The sequence below is a fragment of the Thamnophis sirtalis genome, unplaced genomic scaffold (assembly GCF_051295495.1).
Source record: "Thamnophis sirtalis isolate CommonGarterSnake01/CBP01778 unplaced genomic scaffold, rThaSir2_p1.2 scaffold_6, whole genome shotgun sequence".
NCBI lineage: Eukaryota > Metazoa > Chordata > Lepidosauria > Squamata > Natricidae > Thamnophis > Thamnophis sirtalis.
In genome coordinates this window covers 70448909-70467968 of record NW_028261386.1, presented here as the reverse complement: position 1 = coordinate 70467968, position 19060 = coordinate 70448909, and the positions used below count along the sequence as shown (strand labels likewise).

The following is a 19060-nucleotide window of genomic DNA, read 5'->3' as shown; positions in this document are numbered from 1 at the left end:
TGGTTGTAAGCCAAGGACTACCTATCTAGCATTCCTTTCTTTGTCTGATTTACTGATAGGGTGGACAGCACTAATGTTTGAAGACTCATAAATTCCGAATTACTACCTTTGCTTTCTCAGAAACTGTGAATTATCTTACACGGCTTTTTTCCTAGACTGCAAAAAAATATAGTTTCTAGTGGTGTTTATCCCTGTCTCAGTGGGACTCTGACAATATGACAGTTTGACAGGCCAATAACAGAACACACATTTTGCAGAAATTTAAAAAAATGTTGTCTTGTAAAATATTTGGAGGGTAATACAGACTCCAAATATTTCCTTCAAAAGACTCCTCATTTCCAGCTAACTCTTCGCTGTGATCTGTAAGTAAGAGATGATGAGATTTATAGCTTAATTCATCTGGAAAGATCAGGTTAGGAAAAATCTGCCTTAAGGATATGCCATAGAAGAGAAACAACTCCGTTTTTTTTGTTAAAAAAAGGCTATTTAAATTTAATAGTTATCAATATTTTACAGGTATAATACAAAATTTGTTCGGTCTAAATATAAAAATAACACAACAAAACAACAACAACAAAAGAGAAGTTTGGAACCCATTATCGCTTACTTCAAAAAGGGAAAAAATGGTGCTCGTTCATAGCTCAAAATTCTGGCCCATTAATACATTTATTTTTTTCCCCCTCTACAGAACTTCTCCTTGCAATGTACATTTTTAATGTCTGCTTGTAACCCTGGAAAAGCAGAAGTTTACTCAAATCACCAATGCAGAGGATATGCGCCGTGCATCCTTGCTTCGAGGCACATAGTTTTCTCATTCCAAATCAAGTGACTTAATATGGAAGAAAAGTAGGTTTCATCCCATCCAGATGGAGACTCTTCACCCAGAACTCAAAAGAATAATTAGTTCACGCTTTGTACTTTTCATCCCCTTGCTTTAAAGCTTTGTGATAATGAGTATAATCGCGATAGAGTTCCTTGAAAACTTCTCTCACACCTGCTGGTAGAGAAACATTTAAGAATTTGATGTCCCGTTCCTTGCAGAGATCTATGATTTGATAGATCCCTTCTGTTAGATGTTTCTTTACAGCTGGATGCAAAGTCACCTAGAGGGAATATAAATGAGTTTATTAAAGCTTGTTACCAGTGATTAATGACACATATACACTCTCATTAGGGAAGGCACTGGAGAGAAGCATTCATTCATTATCCCACTTGCATTAAGACAAAGATTGTGGAGATATAAAGACTCCAACCTTAACATAATTAGAACAGAGGAAAAGATCTGTGGTGTCTTTACCAAACTGTAGCCTATTTTTATTGTCAGTTTCTTTTTTATGTATTTTTATTCCTCTGTGGGTATAATGAACAACTTCATTATTTAGCAGCCAAAATACAGAACAAAAATAAATATTGCTATAGGAATGCCTGGATGTATTTGTTTATCCATCTCTTTTGAGAAGACTGACATATTCAGATATGACAGCCATTTTTCTTCCAGTTTGATCAGGCTATACCAGGGGCGTCAAACTTGCGTTATCACATGACGTATCACAACTTCCCCCCCTTTGCTAAAATGGGGGCGGGGCTAGCACGTGACACATCTGGCCCGTATGCTGAGAATGACACCCTTGGGTTATTCCATGAGAGAATGACAGAAATGTCCACATCAAATGTATAAACAGTAAAAAAATATAACAGAAGAGATAAAGCAATAGTAAAACTTCTACAAGGATATACAGGTAGTTGCTGACTTACAACAGTTCGTTTAGTGAACGCTCGAAGCTACAACAGCGCTGAAAAAAAGTGACTTATGATCTTTTTGTCACACTTACTGTACGATGGTTGAAATATGCTCATGGTCTCATGATCAAAAGTCAGGCGCTTGGCAACGTTTATGACGGTTTTCAGTGTGCCGAGGTCATTTGCGCCCTTTCTGACAAGCAAAGTCAATGGGGAAGCCAAATTCATTTAACAGCTGTGTTACTAACTTAAGAACTGCAGTGATTCACTTAACAACTTTGGCAAGAAAGGTCATAAAATGGGGCAAAATTCACTTAAGAAATGCCTCGCTTAGCAACAGAAATATTGGGCTCAATTGTGGTCATAATTAGAGGACTACCTGTACAATAATCAAATGGTTCAGTGATTAAAGTGTACCCTAGATATATTGCAAATATACAGGAAGTAGATCAGGATCTAGTAGTAGACCCCCTGGGTGATGTCAGATCCCACAACTGAGAAATTTTGGCAGAGGTGGACCCATTCCTACTCTTCAAAACCATGGGTCCTTATGAGCAAATAAGATCGTATTGAGTCAATTACAATACTACATTCAAAACACGCCCAAATAAACCTTAAGTTAAGCACACTTTTTATTTTAAAAGACAACGTTAATCAGGATACTAAAACCTACTTGACCAATGTTCATTTTTTTCCTACGCAGGCATGGTTTAACCCTATTTGTATTATTGGATGAAACACTGAATAACGTGCATTAAATAATAACACTGCTATGGTCTTCCAAAGACATGGTTTTGCAGCATGAAAGATTGTTTTATAAAGATTTGCAGACTATTGAACAATGATGCATCCAAGTATATACTCAGTCCAGGAACTGATCACTTCGAGAACCAACCTCTCTTTTTCTTTTCCTGAATATAAATCATTACTGGCCTTTTCTATCCCTCTTGGCTCTTTTTTTTAATAAATGTAACTTTGAAAGCAACCATTAATTGCTATGTTTCTCACACAGGAAAGCCAAAAGCTCTAGTCAGCCTACTCAAATCAAAAGGATTTATCAAGCAATCTTTCAATATTAAAACCAAATTTTAAATCTATCTATCCATCCATCCATCCATCCATTCATCCATTTGTCCACACACACACACACACACCCTTCTCTCACTGCAGAAATGCCTGAAATGATACATTTTGAAAAGAGTAGTTTTCAATAAATTTCATTGTCACCCTTTAAGGTCTAGAAAATATGTACCAACAACAACACTTAGACTTATATACTCCTCCACTGTGCTTTACAGCTCTAAGTGGTTTACAGAGTCTGCATATTGTCTCCCAACAATCTGGGTCCTCATTTTACCAACCTCGGAAGGATGGAAGGCTGAATCAACCTTGAGTCAGTAAGAATCGAACTGCCGGCATCTGGCAGTTTGTGATATAGTCAACTAGTTAGGTCATCATCAAGATAGAAAATGTGCTTTCTGGTTGAGCTCTTTTAATTCCCCCTCCACCCTCTTGGCTTCTAATTCTCCTTGGGGTGGGGGGAGAGTTGGGGGATTCCTGAAAGTTTAGGGAAGAAGAGGAGGAATCTGCAATGTGTCATTTATGAACAAAATCTCTTTATCCATTCCTAGATTGTCAAGCTTGAAATCAAGATATTCAGTTGTGCCCTCATTTGTCTACCGAAGGACTCCTTCTAGATGGTTATATTGGGTCCATTACATTTTGTTTGATTAATTTTGGATTGGAAAAAAATATTCCCAAAACTAAGGCTGCACTCATGTGGTTAGCAATTATCTGGGAAAGAATCCTACTAAGTACTTATCTAAGTCTACAAAATTCAATCAGGGGTTTGGGGTTTTTTTTTTTGAACCGTCCGTTCCAGTACTAGTATTCCTCACCCCCTTTTATCTTTATCTGCTCAACTGAGAAATTCATTATGTATTTCTTTGTAATCCAAAATGTTCTCATGCAGTCCAAAAATTTATAACGGTAACATCACCAACACTAAAGATAACCCTGGGAATCAAACCTATTCTACATGACTCCTGGCCTGTTCCTTTTGAATTTTAGGACTGCAAGGCACTATCTGAGTAAAATGCCAGCTCTGGCAACATTTTCCTGCTGTGGCTGCCTCAAGAGGCAATCTTGCTATTTTTATCACCAAAAGTATTCCCTCCCTCCATGTGCCCAAACCCCGGATTAGTCTCATGCTGCCAGACATGTCATACTAACTTCCTAGGAACAGAAATTAAAGAAAGGGCTGTCATTAGCATTAAAGCTTTTTTTTTTCTTTTCTTCTTCAGGCGAGTAATAAAATGTTTTTCTGATGAATTGAATTTCTAATTACTATGACGGCACAGTACGGGGGGAAAAGGAATGTCAGTTTATCATCCAAGGTAGCTGTGAACCCATTCGTACTGTGAAAATGGTCCATTTTTCTTACAATTTTTAACAGTGATATCATCCATGTTAACATAAAACCATCTTTAAAACCAGCATAATGCTGGGTAAGGATTCTGTCGTTAAAGAGTCTTTAAAATAACGTATTTTACGGACTATAAGATGCACCGCTGTATAAGATGCACCAAGATTTCAAAGAGGTAAGTAAGAAAAAAAAGCTTTTGTCATCCCTGGCCCCCAGGAGCACTCTGTAAGCTTCAGCAGGGTTGGGGGAAGGCAAAAATGCCCTCGTTTTTGTGAAAAACAGGCGGAAAACAATGCCTCCGTTTTGGGGGGGGGTTGCAAAAATGGAGGCATTTTTGCCTTCCCCCAGCCCTGCTGAAGCCTGCAGTGTTGCTGTGGGCTGAGGGGAAGGACAAAATGCCTGTTTTTGCAAAAAAAAAAACACAAAAAAAACCAGCCTGTTTTTGCAAAAAAAACCAGCCTGTTTTTGCAAAAAAAAAGCCTGTTTTTCCCAAAAATGAGGTATGGGGGCGGGGCTTCAGGATGCCAAAAATGGCTGTATTCAGTGTATAAGATGCACCAACATTTCCACACCCTTTTAGATGCTCCTTATACTCTGAAAAATATGGTACTTGCAGGAAAGCTCAAATGGGTTTACCTAGGGTTTTTTTAAAAAGCTTTTCAAAAAGTAAACTAAAATTCTGCATGAACGACATGCTTTACTACAATTGTCTAATTAATAATACAGGTAAGGTAAAATGCATCTGATTTATATATATTGGTCTGAATGCACTGGTTTGCTTGCTTTATATAAACATTACAATAATAAAAGGGAAGTAGAAGCAGTGCTGAGAAACTGAACCGAGGTGGCGCAGTGGTTAAGGTGCAGTACTGCAGGCCACTTCAACTGACTGTTATCTGCAGTTCAGCAGTTCTAATCTCACCGGCTCAAGGTTGACTCAGCCTTCCATCCTTCCGAGGTGGGTGAAATGAGGACCCAGACTGTGGGGGCGATATGCTGACTCTGTAAACCGCTTAGAGAGGGCTGAAAGCCGTATGAAGCGGTATATAAGTCTAACTGCTATTGCTACTGCTAAACTAGAAAAAAATCAGATTTAGAATACAGGTCCTCTAAAAGAAGTGCAAAGACCCCAATATTGCATGCATGATTCTTTAACTAATGCTTATGCAGAAAAATCTCATTTATTTTCCAGCTCTTTTATATTTATGTAAATATTTAGTTTAAAATATATTAATATTTTATAAAATATATTCCATATGTTTCTTTTATATTTGGTCCAGGCTGCCTGATGAACCAATTCATCCCTCTAGGACAGTAATGGCTAACCTTTTCCGGACTGAGTCTCCAAAACATGCGCATGCCCAAACCACCAAAAGGCAATGCGCATGCAGGCCTCCTGCCCTCCCCCCATGCATGCAAGGCAGAAACCCGAAGACCAGCTGGCCAGTGGGAGGTGCGTGCGCAAGTGCGGCAGAGCAGAACTGGAGAAACGGCTCGTATTCCCACAAAGAGGGCGCTGCATGCCAACTCTGGCACGCATGCCATAGGTTCGCCATCATAGCTCTAGGACAAGCCCACCTTATTCATGCTAGCAGAGATGACCTACCACGGATCCCATTGGTCAAAGATCTCCAACTAGTGGGATCCAGAAGAACCTTCTCTTCCATAGCACCCACACTTTGGAACATCCTACTTGCCAACAGGAAATCTGCCTCCAGCCTCCTATCCTGAAGACCTGGCTTTGCTGGTTGTTGGCCTGGGAACCCAATGGGAGAGTATCCGTACTGGACGTAGCTACTAGGTTATTAGCAAACCCCACCTAGCCCCTGCTTCCTCACCCACTAATCTTTTATTCTCATATTGCTCTATCATGCTACATTATACAACAATATGGGGACAATTTAATTTTGTTGTAAGCCATTGAGGCAAATACATTCAAGAAACAAATAAATGTTTGCCTCAGGGGATGAGTGTTAGAAATTTGCCCTTGGTCAAGGAGACATTATACTGAATTTCCTTCTTCAATGTGACATCATGACGTGAATCCCCTTCTTCAATAGAAACATCATGAAACACTGAGCAAATGCAAAATGAGAAAATATGGGAATGAATCAGAGTGCCTGACGAAAGGAAACATGCTGATCTGAAGCACATTCCCTCAGGCCAAACTAATACTTGTCCTAGGTTAGCTCAACTGAGTCATTTTCTGAAATGCCAACTAAAGAAAAAAACAACAACTGAGCAATACAGTACAAACTATGTTAAAAACCAGAGTCACTTGCAGTGATTAATTTCTCATTGAAAGAAGAGCTTGCTACTCATTAAAAATAATGACTGAGAATTCTAATTACCATAAAAGGACAGAGGGCCAATCAGGAGGAACCCAGTGAGCAACTGAAATATATTTAGTGTCATGCCTCTATCGGAGCCTGAATCTGTGGGGGAAGATGAACAGGAACTGGAGCCAACAGAGATCGAGGGGGCAGCTTCGTTGGCTTTGGAGGAAAATGGGGAAGAGCAGGTCAAGTCAGGCCAGGGCTTTTCAGGAGTAGGACGGCTTATAGGCAAGGAGGAACAGAGGCAGGATGATGAGGAGAGGTTAAGCAGGGAACATGAGAGACAGAGCTCAAGTGATGAGAGGGACCGCCCCTTCCTGATCCTCAAGTATGAAGAGTGGAGAGAAGGCACAAACAGCTAAGACTGACTCAACTACTCAGGAGGAGAGTGCCCCACCCCTCTTCACAAGGCACACCTGGGGACTGAGACTTAAAGAGACACTGTAGGGAGGGGTATTTGTCAGGAACAAACGCTGAATTCCTGGAGTGTTGAGTGCTGTCTGTCTCAGCGAAGATCTCTCCTGGAAAATCAACACAACCCAGGTAGCCAGAAAGGCCCAACAGAGACTCCACTTCGTCAGGGTCTTTCGAAAAAATAAAGTGGAACGACAACTCATGACCTCCTTTTACCGGTCCACAATAGAGAGCATCCTCACTCACTGCATTATGGTGTGTTATACTGGCTTGACAGCCACAGACCAGTGGTGGGTTGCTCTTACCTTTGCTACAAGTATGCTGCTCGCGGTCCGTTTGTGCACGCGCCGGATGTGTGCTGTGCATGCACCAGACGTGCCCTGTGCATGCAAGCACACTCCATTGCCCCTTCGAAACCCAGCTGCTCGTCAGAGGTTGCGCAGGTGCCCAGTTGCCTTAAAAACCGGTAGGGAACTCGGGCGGGTGGGTGGGCCAAACAAGCCATCATACCAGTACCGTGGCCACTGCTCCCGACTTCTACCAGTATGGTTGTACTGGGCCATACTGGCCTGAACCCACTACTGCCGCAGATAGAAAGACACTACAGAGGGTGGTGAGCACAGCACAAAACATTGTGGGCTGTCCCCTGACACCACTAGACGAGATCGCTAGAGATCCCTGCCTTAGAAGAGTGAGGAAAATCATCAGGGATGACTCACATCCTGGTCAGCCCTTCTTTATTCTCCTACCATCTGGAAGGAGATCTAGAAGCATAGGCAGCCACACAAATGGGCTGAAGTTTTTATCCATGGGCTGTCAGACTCCTGAACGAAAAATAACTCCACAACAACGTAATACGATTGACTTGCAGGGTTGGCACCAGGGGTGGGTTCCTCCCGGTTCGCACCGGTTCTTGCGAACCTGTTCGTCAGTGAACCCGGAAGTAATTAACTTCCGGGTTCCTAGCTCCTAGCCCCTGTCGCTGGGTGCCTGCGGGGTTTTTCTTTTTAAAAAAACGCCTCTCCGGATGATCTTGAAATCCTGCAAGGTTGCTTTGGAAGGAGACAGATAGGCAGATTCCCCCTGCCCCCCTCCCAATTAAGAGAGAAGTTCTTAATTGCTTTTACTGTTAAGTTTCGGAAGCTTCCAAGGCTACAGGCAATCAGGAATGGGGTGGGGGAATCCCTCGCAGGTTTTCAAGATCGTCTGCAGAGGCATTTTTAAAAAGAAAAGGGTCTTCTTGGGAGGGGGAATGGGCTGCGCTCCTGGTTCTGGTAGCCCCCCCCCCCAAAAGACCAGCTTCCCATCTCTCCAAATCTTGTGGCTTTTCAGGATTTTCTTTTAAAAAAACGCCTCTCCGGATGATCTTGAAATCCTGAAAGGTTGCTTTGGAAGGGGACAGATAGGCAGATTCCCCCTGCCCCCCTCCCTGGGTGCCTGCAGCCTTAAAGCAAGCGTTTGCATAATAAAGAAAATCTCACGAGCGAGAGAAGTTCTTAATTGCTTTTACTGTTAAGTTTCGGAAGCTTCCAAGGCTACAGGCAATCAGGAATGGGGTGGGGGAATCCCTCGCAGGTTTTCAAGATCATCTGCAGAAGAGTTTTTAAAAAGAAAATGGTCTTCTTGGGAGGGGAAATGGGCTACACTCAGAGGAGCCAGCGCTTGGGGCACCCTGAAACAACGCATCCCCGCCGCCTCGTTCTACTCAGCAAGCGGGGACATCCCATCTGTGCCCACTTCTGCTGCCACCACCTCCGCTCCCAAACGCAACTGTCAGCTGCGAGCAGGTGACTGAAGCTGCTGCTTGCAGTCATTTACTGCTGCAGATAGATTGTCCCTGTAGCGGGAAGCTCTTCGCCCTGTGAGAGCTCCTCTTTGGTAACATCATCAGTGCTAGAAGGGAGTGGGGTTGGGGGGGGAGGAGGAGAAAGTTAGGACAAAAAAGAAAAAGATAAGGAGGGAGAGGACTGTGGGGTCCTTTGGTGTTCTCTGAACGTGGTGGTTTTTAATTAGTTTAGGGAATTTTTATTTATTTATTGTTTATTACAAGAAATGTTATTCCTTTTTGCAAATGTTTTATTTGTGATGCAATATGTTGCTTTTAAGTGTTTAGACCAGGTTTATGTGTTTCAAAGTGGCTGCTTTTCTATGGGCAGGCCAGGTTTCTTGCAAGGCAGTGTGTTTCACCCTCATTGTTTAGGTAATTCTGAGGTGGTTGATGGTTCTGTGAGTGCCTGTCCTTTATAATTTTCCACATTGCCTTGATGGTTTTTATTCCAGTGACTTTGTCTTTCCTGTTCTTAGGCTTAGGAAAAAAAAACTGGTTTCATTGGCAGTCTTTTTTTTTGGGGGGGGGGGGGATTTTTATTTTTTTGGTGTTTTCCTAGCACTGTCATAGTTTGTGGGTGTGGGTGGGTGTGTAATGTCCCACAGTTATCTATGCATTAATAATGATCTAGTAATATTAATAATATCTAGTAATTAGTAATATCTAGTAATAACATCGTCTTGGCCACTCCCACCAGGTCACATGGGTGGCAGACCACTCCCATCCGGTCACATGGGTGGCAAGCCACTCCCATCCGGTCACATGGGCAGCAAGCCACTCCCACAAAGGAGGCCACGCCCACAGAGTAGGTTCGAACAATTTTTGAAACCCACCCCTGGTTGGCACCATGCAATATGTTCACATGGTGCAATAGGACTGGGTGTTTGGTGGTAGGATTCACTGGGCTAGGGATTTTTTGTGAGTTGTGTTGGGAGGGGGATGCACAAAGGGAGGCTCAGCCAATCTCATTGTACACATGTTGTACTCTGACAATAAAGGTTTGAATTGAAGTGAAGTGAACTGATGTTTGAACTTCCCTGGATTCCTTCTTGATTTGGGATTCTTGCCTTGCTTCTTGGCTTTCTTTCTTTTTTGTATAAAGTTTTTTTTTTCCTTTCAAGCACATTCACAAATATACATTCTTGTAAATACTATTAACATTTATCTATTAACTATTAATATTTATCACTAACTTCTTACAAATATAGAAAACACAGTTGGGGTCACTTTCTTAACACCCCGTATCTCCATCTTATTTTGCAAGAACCCTACTCCTTCCTTCTTTTCAACCTTCTTATTTTCTCCTCTCCTTCCTCCCTTCCTTTTTTTCCTTCCTTCCTTTTCTTCTTCCCCTCTCTTTCCCCCACTCCTTCTCTCTTCTCCTCCTTCTTATCCTCTCCTAGTCTTACTTCCACTGTTTTGCCCTTCTTCTTGGCTTTCTGAACTCTTTTTGACTTGCCTGCTGATTTTGCTTGCAGCCTTGGTGCTCACAGTATTGGACTATTTGCAGCCACAGGCAACTGAGGTGTATGTATGTGTGTGTCATTCCTTGGCTCTGGGATTTGCCAGAAAGGTGGGAGCATATGAGGGGAATTTGGAGCAATAAAGGGGCGGTTTGAAATGCCAGCTGCCTGTGTTGCCCCTGTGCCGTGCCCTGGGTCATCACATTTTGTTTCTCACAGGGTGAGAAGGCTAAGGAGATTATTGCTCAACAGAAAAATAAGTAAGGTGGAGCAATCAGAAGTTTTACAAAAACAGAATTTTCTTTCTCAAAATAATATAGATTTTAGAATTAAAAAGGTGTTCAAGACAAATACTTATTGCACCTATCTTCATTGTGACTCTAGGTGCTCTTTACGAAAAACAAATTCTATTGGTTTTAGTAAACCTGATTTCCAAGCAATGGGGATGAGCATATTTAAGTTTCTCTCATCTAGTCTAAGTATCTTGGAAGTACCATAGACTCGGGTATCCTAATCATTTTCAAAACTGATTCAAAAGTCTTTCACTATTCTAAAATACAACCTCTTTAACTCTAATACACTTCAGATACGTAGAAATACAGTCACCAATATAACGAGCTAGTATCGTGGCTCCCAAAAGACTTACCAGTTGAGGATGATGGAAGCTGTAGTCCAACACTGCTGGATTTGGACCAGCTGTCTTATGACATGAGACTCAATAAAGAAACATGCCACTACATTTTTCTCATACATCGGTTTCAAGGTATTCCTCACTTCTCATTTTTTAAAACTAAGAACTATTTATTTGTCTTTTGACTGAATAGTGGGTTGTTACCTTTTGCAATTCTATCACATATTGGGCCACAATGAAGGCTGACATCACAGTGAAGTCTTCTGTTTTTGCAGCAATATAACTATACATCCGCTCCACCAACTGAGCACATTTCAATATATCTTCAAGTTCATCCACGGACCCTTGGAAAAGAAAATGAATTGAGATTTAATGTTGCATTGGATGGGAGGAGGAGAGGTAATTTGGTTTCACCCATCCCTCGGCAAATCATAGGAGCAAATATAGGTAGTTCCCAACTTACAAGTTTATTTTAGCGACTGTTCAAAGTTACGGCACTGAAAAGTGTCACTTATGTCCCCATGATCATGAGATCAAAATTCAGTTGCTTGGCAACTGACTCATATTTATGATGGTAGCAGTGTCCCAGGGTCATGTGATCACTGGGGAAGCCAAATTCACTTAACAACCATGGTACTAATTTAACAACAGCAGTGATTCACTTAGCAACTGTGACAAGTTAATAAAATGGGACAAAATTCACTTACTATCTCAGTTAGCAACACAAATTTTGGGCTCAATTGTGGTCATAAGTTGAGGACAACCTGTATACTGATGGTTATATGAAAGCTTTCTGTAAGCAGCTCCTCATAGTTCTGGGTCAGTTATAGGCTGCAGTAACACTTAATAATTAGTTCCCCAGCATGCTATTATGGGAAGGAAGAGTGTATACGTTTTAGGGTGATATATGTATATAATTAGATCCTCTGTATTTTGTTCTTGTTGCTGAATTTATCCTCTTACATGTGTGCCTCCTGAAATGATGCTAGTAAGACTCAACTCTGAAATGCAGAGGATGTAATAAAAAGCAATAATTCAACATGGAAATACTTTAATTGCATCTAGACTTCTATAAGCCTTACACAGCAAAAATTAAAACATAAGTAATAGGAAATGTTTAGGGAAAAATAATCACATTTACTGTTATGTTTATGCTTATTCTGTTGGGGGCAAATGGACTTCTGAGATGAAATAATTGGCATCCAAATAGTGTCTACGTTTTTCACCTTTCCCTAATGTATACCATTGACGGAAAGCACTGCATGGTCTAGATAACTGTTGACCCAATCCTATGGATATTCATTCAACATATTGAATGGGCTTTATTTCTAACGGGAGGTATTAAGATCACAGCTTTAGGTTCCAGTCATATACATGCTAAATAAGTGATGAATTCAATTCGAACCCAGTAAGACCTTCACACAGAACAACTCAAATTTGGCTAGGTAGAGTCTTCCTGTGATGCAAAATCATTTTACAGTCAGGAAAGGACAGGAGTGCAGAACAAGATGAAAATGGAATATCAAGACAATAGATGTCAAACCTTTGTCTCCTTTTTGTCTCCCTTCATGCATCACAGAAATAACCAATCGATGGAAACTGTTCAGAAAAGACGGAGCTGCTTTCAGCATCACCTGCATAATAAGTACATTGGTGTTAAAATGCAGAGATTCAAAAATCCATACTTAGAGTAAATAAGAGAGATTGAAGGCCAGGTTCAAAGCTATGTCTGGCTTTTGAAGTCTGGCTTTTGAGAATGCAGAAGGAATGGTCTTTTATTTAAGTATCTATAATCCATAATCATCTATCATCTATTCCAAACATCAGGACAGGGTCCTACCAATATGAAGCCACAATGGCAGCATCCACATACAGAAGGGGGGAAAAAACAGTTTGAAGAAATTCCAATACATTTTTTAAAAAAAATATTACAAGGGAGATAATACTCTAAAGCAGTGATGGCAAACCTTTTAGACATTGAGTGCTCAAACTGCGCTCGTGTGCATGTCCAAACTGAAAGATATGCATATGCAAACATGCATGTGGACATATGGACATTCGTGCATGCACAGCAGAGACCCAAATACCAGCTGACCAGGGGGAGGCGGGGCAACCCAACACCGACAGCACGGCAAGAGATAAGATCTTTTTCTTTTGTGAGCTTCTGTTTTGGCGCTTTCAGAGAAACAGCTCACGAAAGAAACACCATTGAGATCTAACCTGGGCAATGGCGCGCATGCCAGCAGAGAGGGCTCTGCATGCCATCTCTGGTACGCGTGCTGTAGGTTTGCCATCATGGCTCTAAAGAATGGAGCAGCAGTGATGAGGAACTGGAAAGCAGAGGAGATAAATACAAGATTGAGGCAGAAATGGAATCGACTTTATTGGTAGAAAAGGACAGAAATGATAAAAGGGTATGCAAAGAACCTTCTCTTGTTGGGTTATATCAATTTCTGGCTAACGTTGCAAACTATTTTAAAACATCCAAAAGATGGAAACAAGAGATTCCGACAGAAATGGATGAAAAGCACACAATATATTTAGATAGCTCTGACTCATTCTAAACTAATTCCTTAATAAGAATAGGAGGACCCCTTCTAAGTCGAATTTCAAAGCAAATGCAGTTTTTAAAGCAATTGTATTTTGGGATGAAGGGAAATGCCTTGAGAACTAGGTGATCATGTTTACAGCATCTTTTTTTTTCCTTCAGATCCAGGATTGCTTCTGGGTTTTTTGAAATGTGCCAGGAACCCTGGGCATGTGAGAAGCTGTAAAGAGCAGGTTTAAAAGAGAAAGTGGCTCTGGTCAGAGTAAAAACAGCCTTTGTCTTAATCCCCATCCAATAGTTTCCATTAAACTGATCCCCCCCACAGAGCCCCAACTTTATCCAACCTGAAAGCCACCAACCTTCATTTTCATTTATTTTTCCAAACTTGAGGTTTGGAATGAACAATAGCAGAAAAAGCCTAATGGGGAGGTATAAATTGTGTTTCCCCGAAAATAAGATAGGGTCTTATTTTCTTCTAACCCCCAAAATAAGCAATTGGCCTTATTTTCAGGGAGGTTTTATTATTTTTGAGGTGCAGGAGGCAGCAAGAATGGTTACCTCATGACTGCTGCTATGTTGCACCTGCTGCGGCAGCAAGGCCCGATGCTAGGCCTGGCGTTTTTTTTGCAGTGGCAATTAGCATGACAGAAGGGGTGCAGTGGCTAGGGTTGCGGGAGTGGCTGTTAGGTAAGGAAGTTTGGGGTGCGTGGGGCATGTTCCCCCTTGCCTTTCCCCTCCCCCTCTAGCCTCACCCTGTGTTATTTGCATGGCAAGCAACCAGAGGAACCAGCTGCGCGTGCGTTTAAACGTTTTCGGGGAGGGCTTATTTTAGCGCATGCGCTCAAAAGTCCGATTGGGCTTATAACCCGGGGAGGTCTTGTTTTCAGGAAAACAGGGTAGTTTTATCCCTCAAATACTAGGTTGCTTTCATGTTTTTCAAGCCTGCTCCTTACCTTAGGATGACACTGCAGAATGGAAAAGAGCACTTCATGAATTCCCAGAAAGACGCTGCTGTACACCCTCTGGTCAAGAGGGACAGTCAAAAGAATATTAAAAACAAGAGCAACATGATGTGGGTTGGAGAGAATCCCTTCCCCGCATCTAAGCAGAAGAGCTGCTGCTTCCAGGATAGGCACAGCAAGAACAGGGAGCAGGACTGGATCTTGAGAAGCCTCTTTGATTTGCATCTACATCAGGAGAAAGGAAACACAAACAGTAGGACACACACTCTATGTGTTGAGGCGTGCTTCTCCAGCCTCACAACCCCGTTTTCACATCACACGACTGCTAAGCCCTTTCCGGTATGGTTTTCTGCAAAGGCCGTAATGCCAATAAATCTGTGAATATCCACAATCTTTCCTTGCCACTGAAAATTTACTATACAGGTGGTCCTCAACTTATGATGTCATGCCTGCAAGCCATCTTTTATTTTGGACTTCAGGCCTGCCACGCTTTCTATTGTCTATGGGCCTATTGGGCTTGGGAGTGCTGGGGCAGGATCTTGAACTTTCAACTGGGCGGGAAAACCGGGAAGTTTTCAGATTTAGGTTTTCCCAGATATGACAATATGGTTCTTTTAATAGAAATAGCAGTTAGACTTATATACCGCTTCATAGGGCTTTCAGCCCTCTCTAAGTGGTTTACAGAGTCAGCATATCGCCCCCACAGTCTGGGTCCTCATTTTACCCACCTCGGAAGGATGGAAGGCTGAGTCAACCTTGAGCCGGTGAGATTAGAACCGCTGAACTGCAGATAACAGTCAACTGAAATGGCCTGCAGTACTGCACCCTAACTACTGCACCACCTCGGCTCTTAATAAATAATAAATTAATAAATTAATAAATTGGAACTTTGAAAAATCTTTTGCCTCGGACTCTGATTTTATATTGGATGCTATTTGGGACCCTGACATATGACTACAATTGAACCCAAAATTTATGTTACTAAGTGAGATATTTGTTAAGTGAGTTTTGCTCCGTTTTACGGCCTTTCTTGCCACAGTTGTTCAGTGAATCACCGCAGTTGATAAGTTAGTAACCCGATATTAAGTGAATCTGGCTTCCCCACTGACTTTGAGAAGGTCGCAAAAGGGGATCCATATGACCTTGGGATACAGCAATGATCATAAATTTGAAGCAGCTGCTAAGCCTCTGAATTTTGATCACAGGATCATGGGGATGCTGCAAAGGTCATAACTGTGAAAAATGGTCATAAGTCACATTTTTCAGTGCCATTAAAACTTTGAACGGTCAGTAAATGAATTGTTTTACGTTGAGGATTGTATTTTTGATTGCTCTGGCTCTGGCCTATGCCAAGGACATAAGACTATGTATTGGAATGAAATTTAGAACTCTTCCACACAATCAAGTATTTTTGTTATTTGTTCATTCACTAACTCATAACTGGTTTTCACAACTCCATGGACTGTGGCATGTCAGGCTCCCCTGTCTCCTGGAGTTTGCCCAAATTCATGTTCACTGCATCGATGATACTATCTAACCATTTCATTCTCTACTGTCCCCTTCTTTTGGCTTCAACCAAATCAGTTTTTACCCACATACAATTTATTCTTCAGCTGTTTCAAGACTGCACATTTGAGTCTAGGATTACTGGATGAGGGTTTTGTTTAGTTTTTAACCTGGACAAGCATCATGTTTCCCCAAAAAGTTGCTTTCGGGTTGAATGACTGAATGGGCTTCAGACGAAGCGAATCGAGTGGTATGATATCATTTAATGATGCCATTTAATGATGTAATTTAATTCTCATTTGTGTGTTATTTTGCAAAAAACCAAGTAAATAAATATAATTATAGACATAAATATAGTGTAACCATATACAACCCAAATAAGCTAATCTCACTTTAAAAATAAAACATTAAGGCAAGAAACAAGGCTTCTATTTTTTTTCATTCGTAGTTTTATTTCATAATGTAAGTTTCTTTTAACTAACCCTATTATGGGAATGACTTTAAAAAGACAAATTGGAATTGCAAAATAGGAAAGTAGTTCCATCCATAATATGCCTACATTCCATGCACATTATCTTATTATTTTCAGTTTCTTGGAGATTAATTGCTATCTCGTCTAGCAATATAACTACAACATAAACATACACAAAAAGAGTGTACAAAAAAAGAAGACATGCGTTAAAATCTCTGCTATAGTTTTCCACCTTCCATCTTCTGTGCATTAGGTCGGTGTTTTACATCTTTTAAGATGTATGGACTTCATCTCCCAGAATTCCTCAGCCAGCATTTCCCAGTCCACATATCTTAAAATTGTTTTGAAAATACTGTACAGTATTGAAACTTCTGACCCCAGAGTGAACTGCTCCAAATGTTCTGGAAGTGATCTGATCCATGTGTGTGTGTGAGAGAGAGAGAGGGGTGGGTGGATGGGAGGGAGGGAGAGACGGAGGAACGGGCGCACACATGCGCGCGGGCCCACACAGAGGCTAAAAAAACAGAAGACAATGAGTTCTAGTCTCACTTTAGCCATGAAAGGCAGCTGGGTGACTTTGGGCCAGTCACACTCTCTCAGCCCAATCCATCTCGCAGGATTGTCTTTGTGCAGAAATTAACAAAACAGCAGGAAGGACATGTGTGGGATACACTATATCGCCAAAAGTATTCGCTCACTCATCCACATAATCAGAATCAGTTGTGAGCGAATATTTTTGGCAATATAGTGTATGTTCTGTGCCTTGAGTTATTAGTTATAAAAATTAACAGACTTATATACAGCTTCATAGTGCTTTTACAGCCCTCTCTAAGTGGTTTACAGAGTCAGCCTATTGTCCCCAGCAATCTGGGTCCTCATTTTACCCACCTCGGAAGGATGGAAGGCTGAGTCAACCTTGAGCCGCTGAGATTTGAACTGCTGAACTACACCTAGCACTCAGCTGAAGTAACCTGCAGTACTGCACTCTAACCACTGCGCCCCCTCAGCTCTTAATAAATTGCCTTAATAAAGACAGGATACAAATAAATAAAAGAATGAATGAATGAATGAATGAATGAATGAATGAATGAATGAATGAATGAATGAATGAATAAATAAATAAATAAATAAATAAATATCCAAAAGTGTTTGCTTGCCACTAACCTGTATATTTTGAACCAGAAGTTCAAAACTGTCAGTGGTCTACAACATGTAATGGAGCACAGGATATCACTGCACTGCCAAGGAAGACAGGAAGTCTGGCCATACAGGAAGCTACAAACAGACAGTAGGAATAATACCCCATGTGCTCTTGAAGTAACTAGACTTAGAAAGCATGGAACACCGAGATAGGGGTTGATATCAGCTATGTAGTTTTTCATCCTCAGACTTAAGGCTGCAGTACAAAAACTCGAATGCTTCTTTTTATGTCTATGTCTTCTTGGGTGTGTTTGTGTGTGTCAATAGCATAAACATAAACAGTGGCCTCAATTCAGTAGCATATACCAAATCCAGCAGCAGAGGTACTTACAGCTAAAGCAGTCATTATCTGGGGAGTAGAAAACCAGAAAACTTTCTCTTTCTCTCCACTTAGAGGACAGTTGAGTAGCACTTTCAGTAAGGTAACAGCTGATAATACTATCTGTACGAAACATACCAAGGAAATAAGAATAATAAGAGTGGTGACTTCAAAAAAGATAAAAGATACAAGCAAAATGCAATGTTAAAAATAACAAGTTAACCAAGGTTTTATAAAAGTAAATGGAATTTAAGTACACAAAATACAGGTAGAAATGAGTCCATTAAGATGCCCATATACTGATCATATTTTTCAAAGAAATTTTCTGAAGCTTGCCAATACGTAGGCAATTGGATAGATAAGCACATTACTTAAGCATTAAATCAACAGATTAAGACTGCAGCACTAAAAATATATTCTTTTTCTGAATGGTGCTCTTTAAATTTGGTCATGCATGATAATTAGCTTATACAAAAATTCCTAAAAAAATAATCCTCATGTAACTCAGGAACTACCTATAATATAACATTTGGGGGCAGAGTACACATTTTGTATTCAGAAAGTTTCTGGGTTTATACCCAACTCCTTCATGTAGGGGGCATAATGGCTTGGACGCTGAGCTTGTCAGCTGGAACTGACAACCTGGGTTCAAGATCTGAGTGCCTAGCAATGGGATGAGCTTGAAAGCACGCAAATGCGAGTCGATAAATAGGTACCACTTTAGTGGGAAGGCAATAGCGTTCCATGCACTTTTGGCATATAGCCATGCTGGCCACATGAGCACAGACATTGTCTTCGGACAATGTTGGCTCCCTCCGCCAAAAAACAGAGATCAGCACCACATCCTAGAGTCAGATATGACTAGACAGGGACACCTTTAATTTTTATCTTCTTCATGTAAAAAAAATACTCCATGTAAAAAATACAAAACAGAAAACCTGTTCAGCAACAAACTAATTCAAAAGAATGGAACTATATGAAGGCAAATACTAAGCATTATTGATTCAAATACATTTTTAACCAAAAAAATAACATAGTTCCTACTTCAGAATTTTGTTTCCAAAGATTGCAAACATTCAGTCCCTCAATCAGCAGTCTCAACATGGTAGAAAAGTCATCAATGGTACCATTCTCCACCAGCTGGGCAATCAATTCAGTTAAGGGAACATCTAGATCTTGAATCAACTGGCCTTTGATTTCAGGACCTGCAAGAGAA

At 40.9% G+C, this 19060-nt stretch overlaps 1 protein-coding gene across 3 annotated transcripts in view; it reads right to left on the bottom strand.

Moving 5' to 3' along the window:
* Nucleotides 1–469: 469 nt before the first annotated feature.
* Nucleotides 470–19060, bottom strand: part of URB2 (URB2 ribosome biogenesis homolog) — a 34388-nt gene continuing 15797 nt past the window's right edge. For all 3 annotated transcript variants that reach the window (XM_014059827.2, XM_014059825.2, XM_014059826.2), the window contains 6 exons: nt 18889–19049; nt 17857–17967; nt 14339–14572; nt 12381–12471; nt 11042–11181; nt 470–1103 (listed from right to left, as the gene is read on the bottom strand). In XM_014059827.2, the coding sequence (XP_013915302.2) occupies nt 906–1103; nt 11042–11181; nt 12381–12471; nt 14339–14572; nt 17857–17967; nt 18889–19049 (935 nt within the window). In that variant the 3' untranslated portion in view covers nt 470–905. The remainder of the gene's footprint in view (nt 1104–11041; nt 11182–12380; nt 12472–14338; nt 14573–17856; nt 17968–18888; nt 19050–19060) is intronic.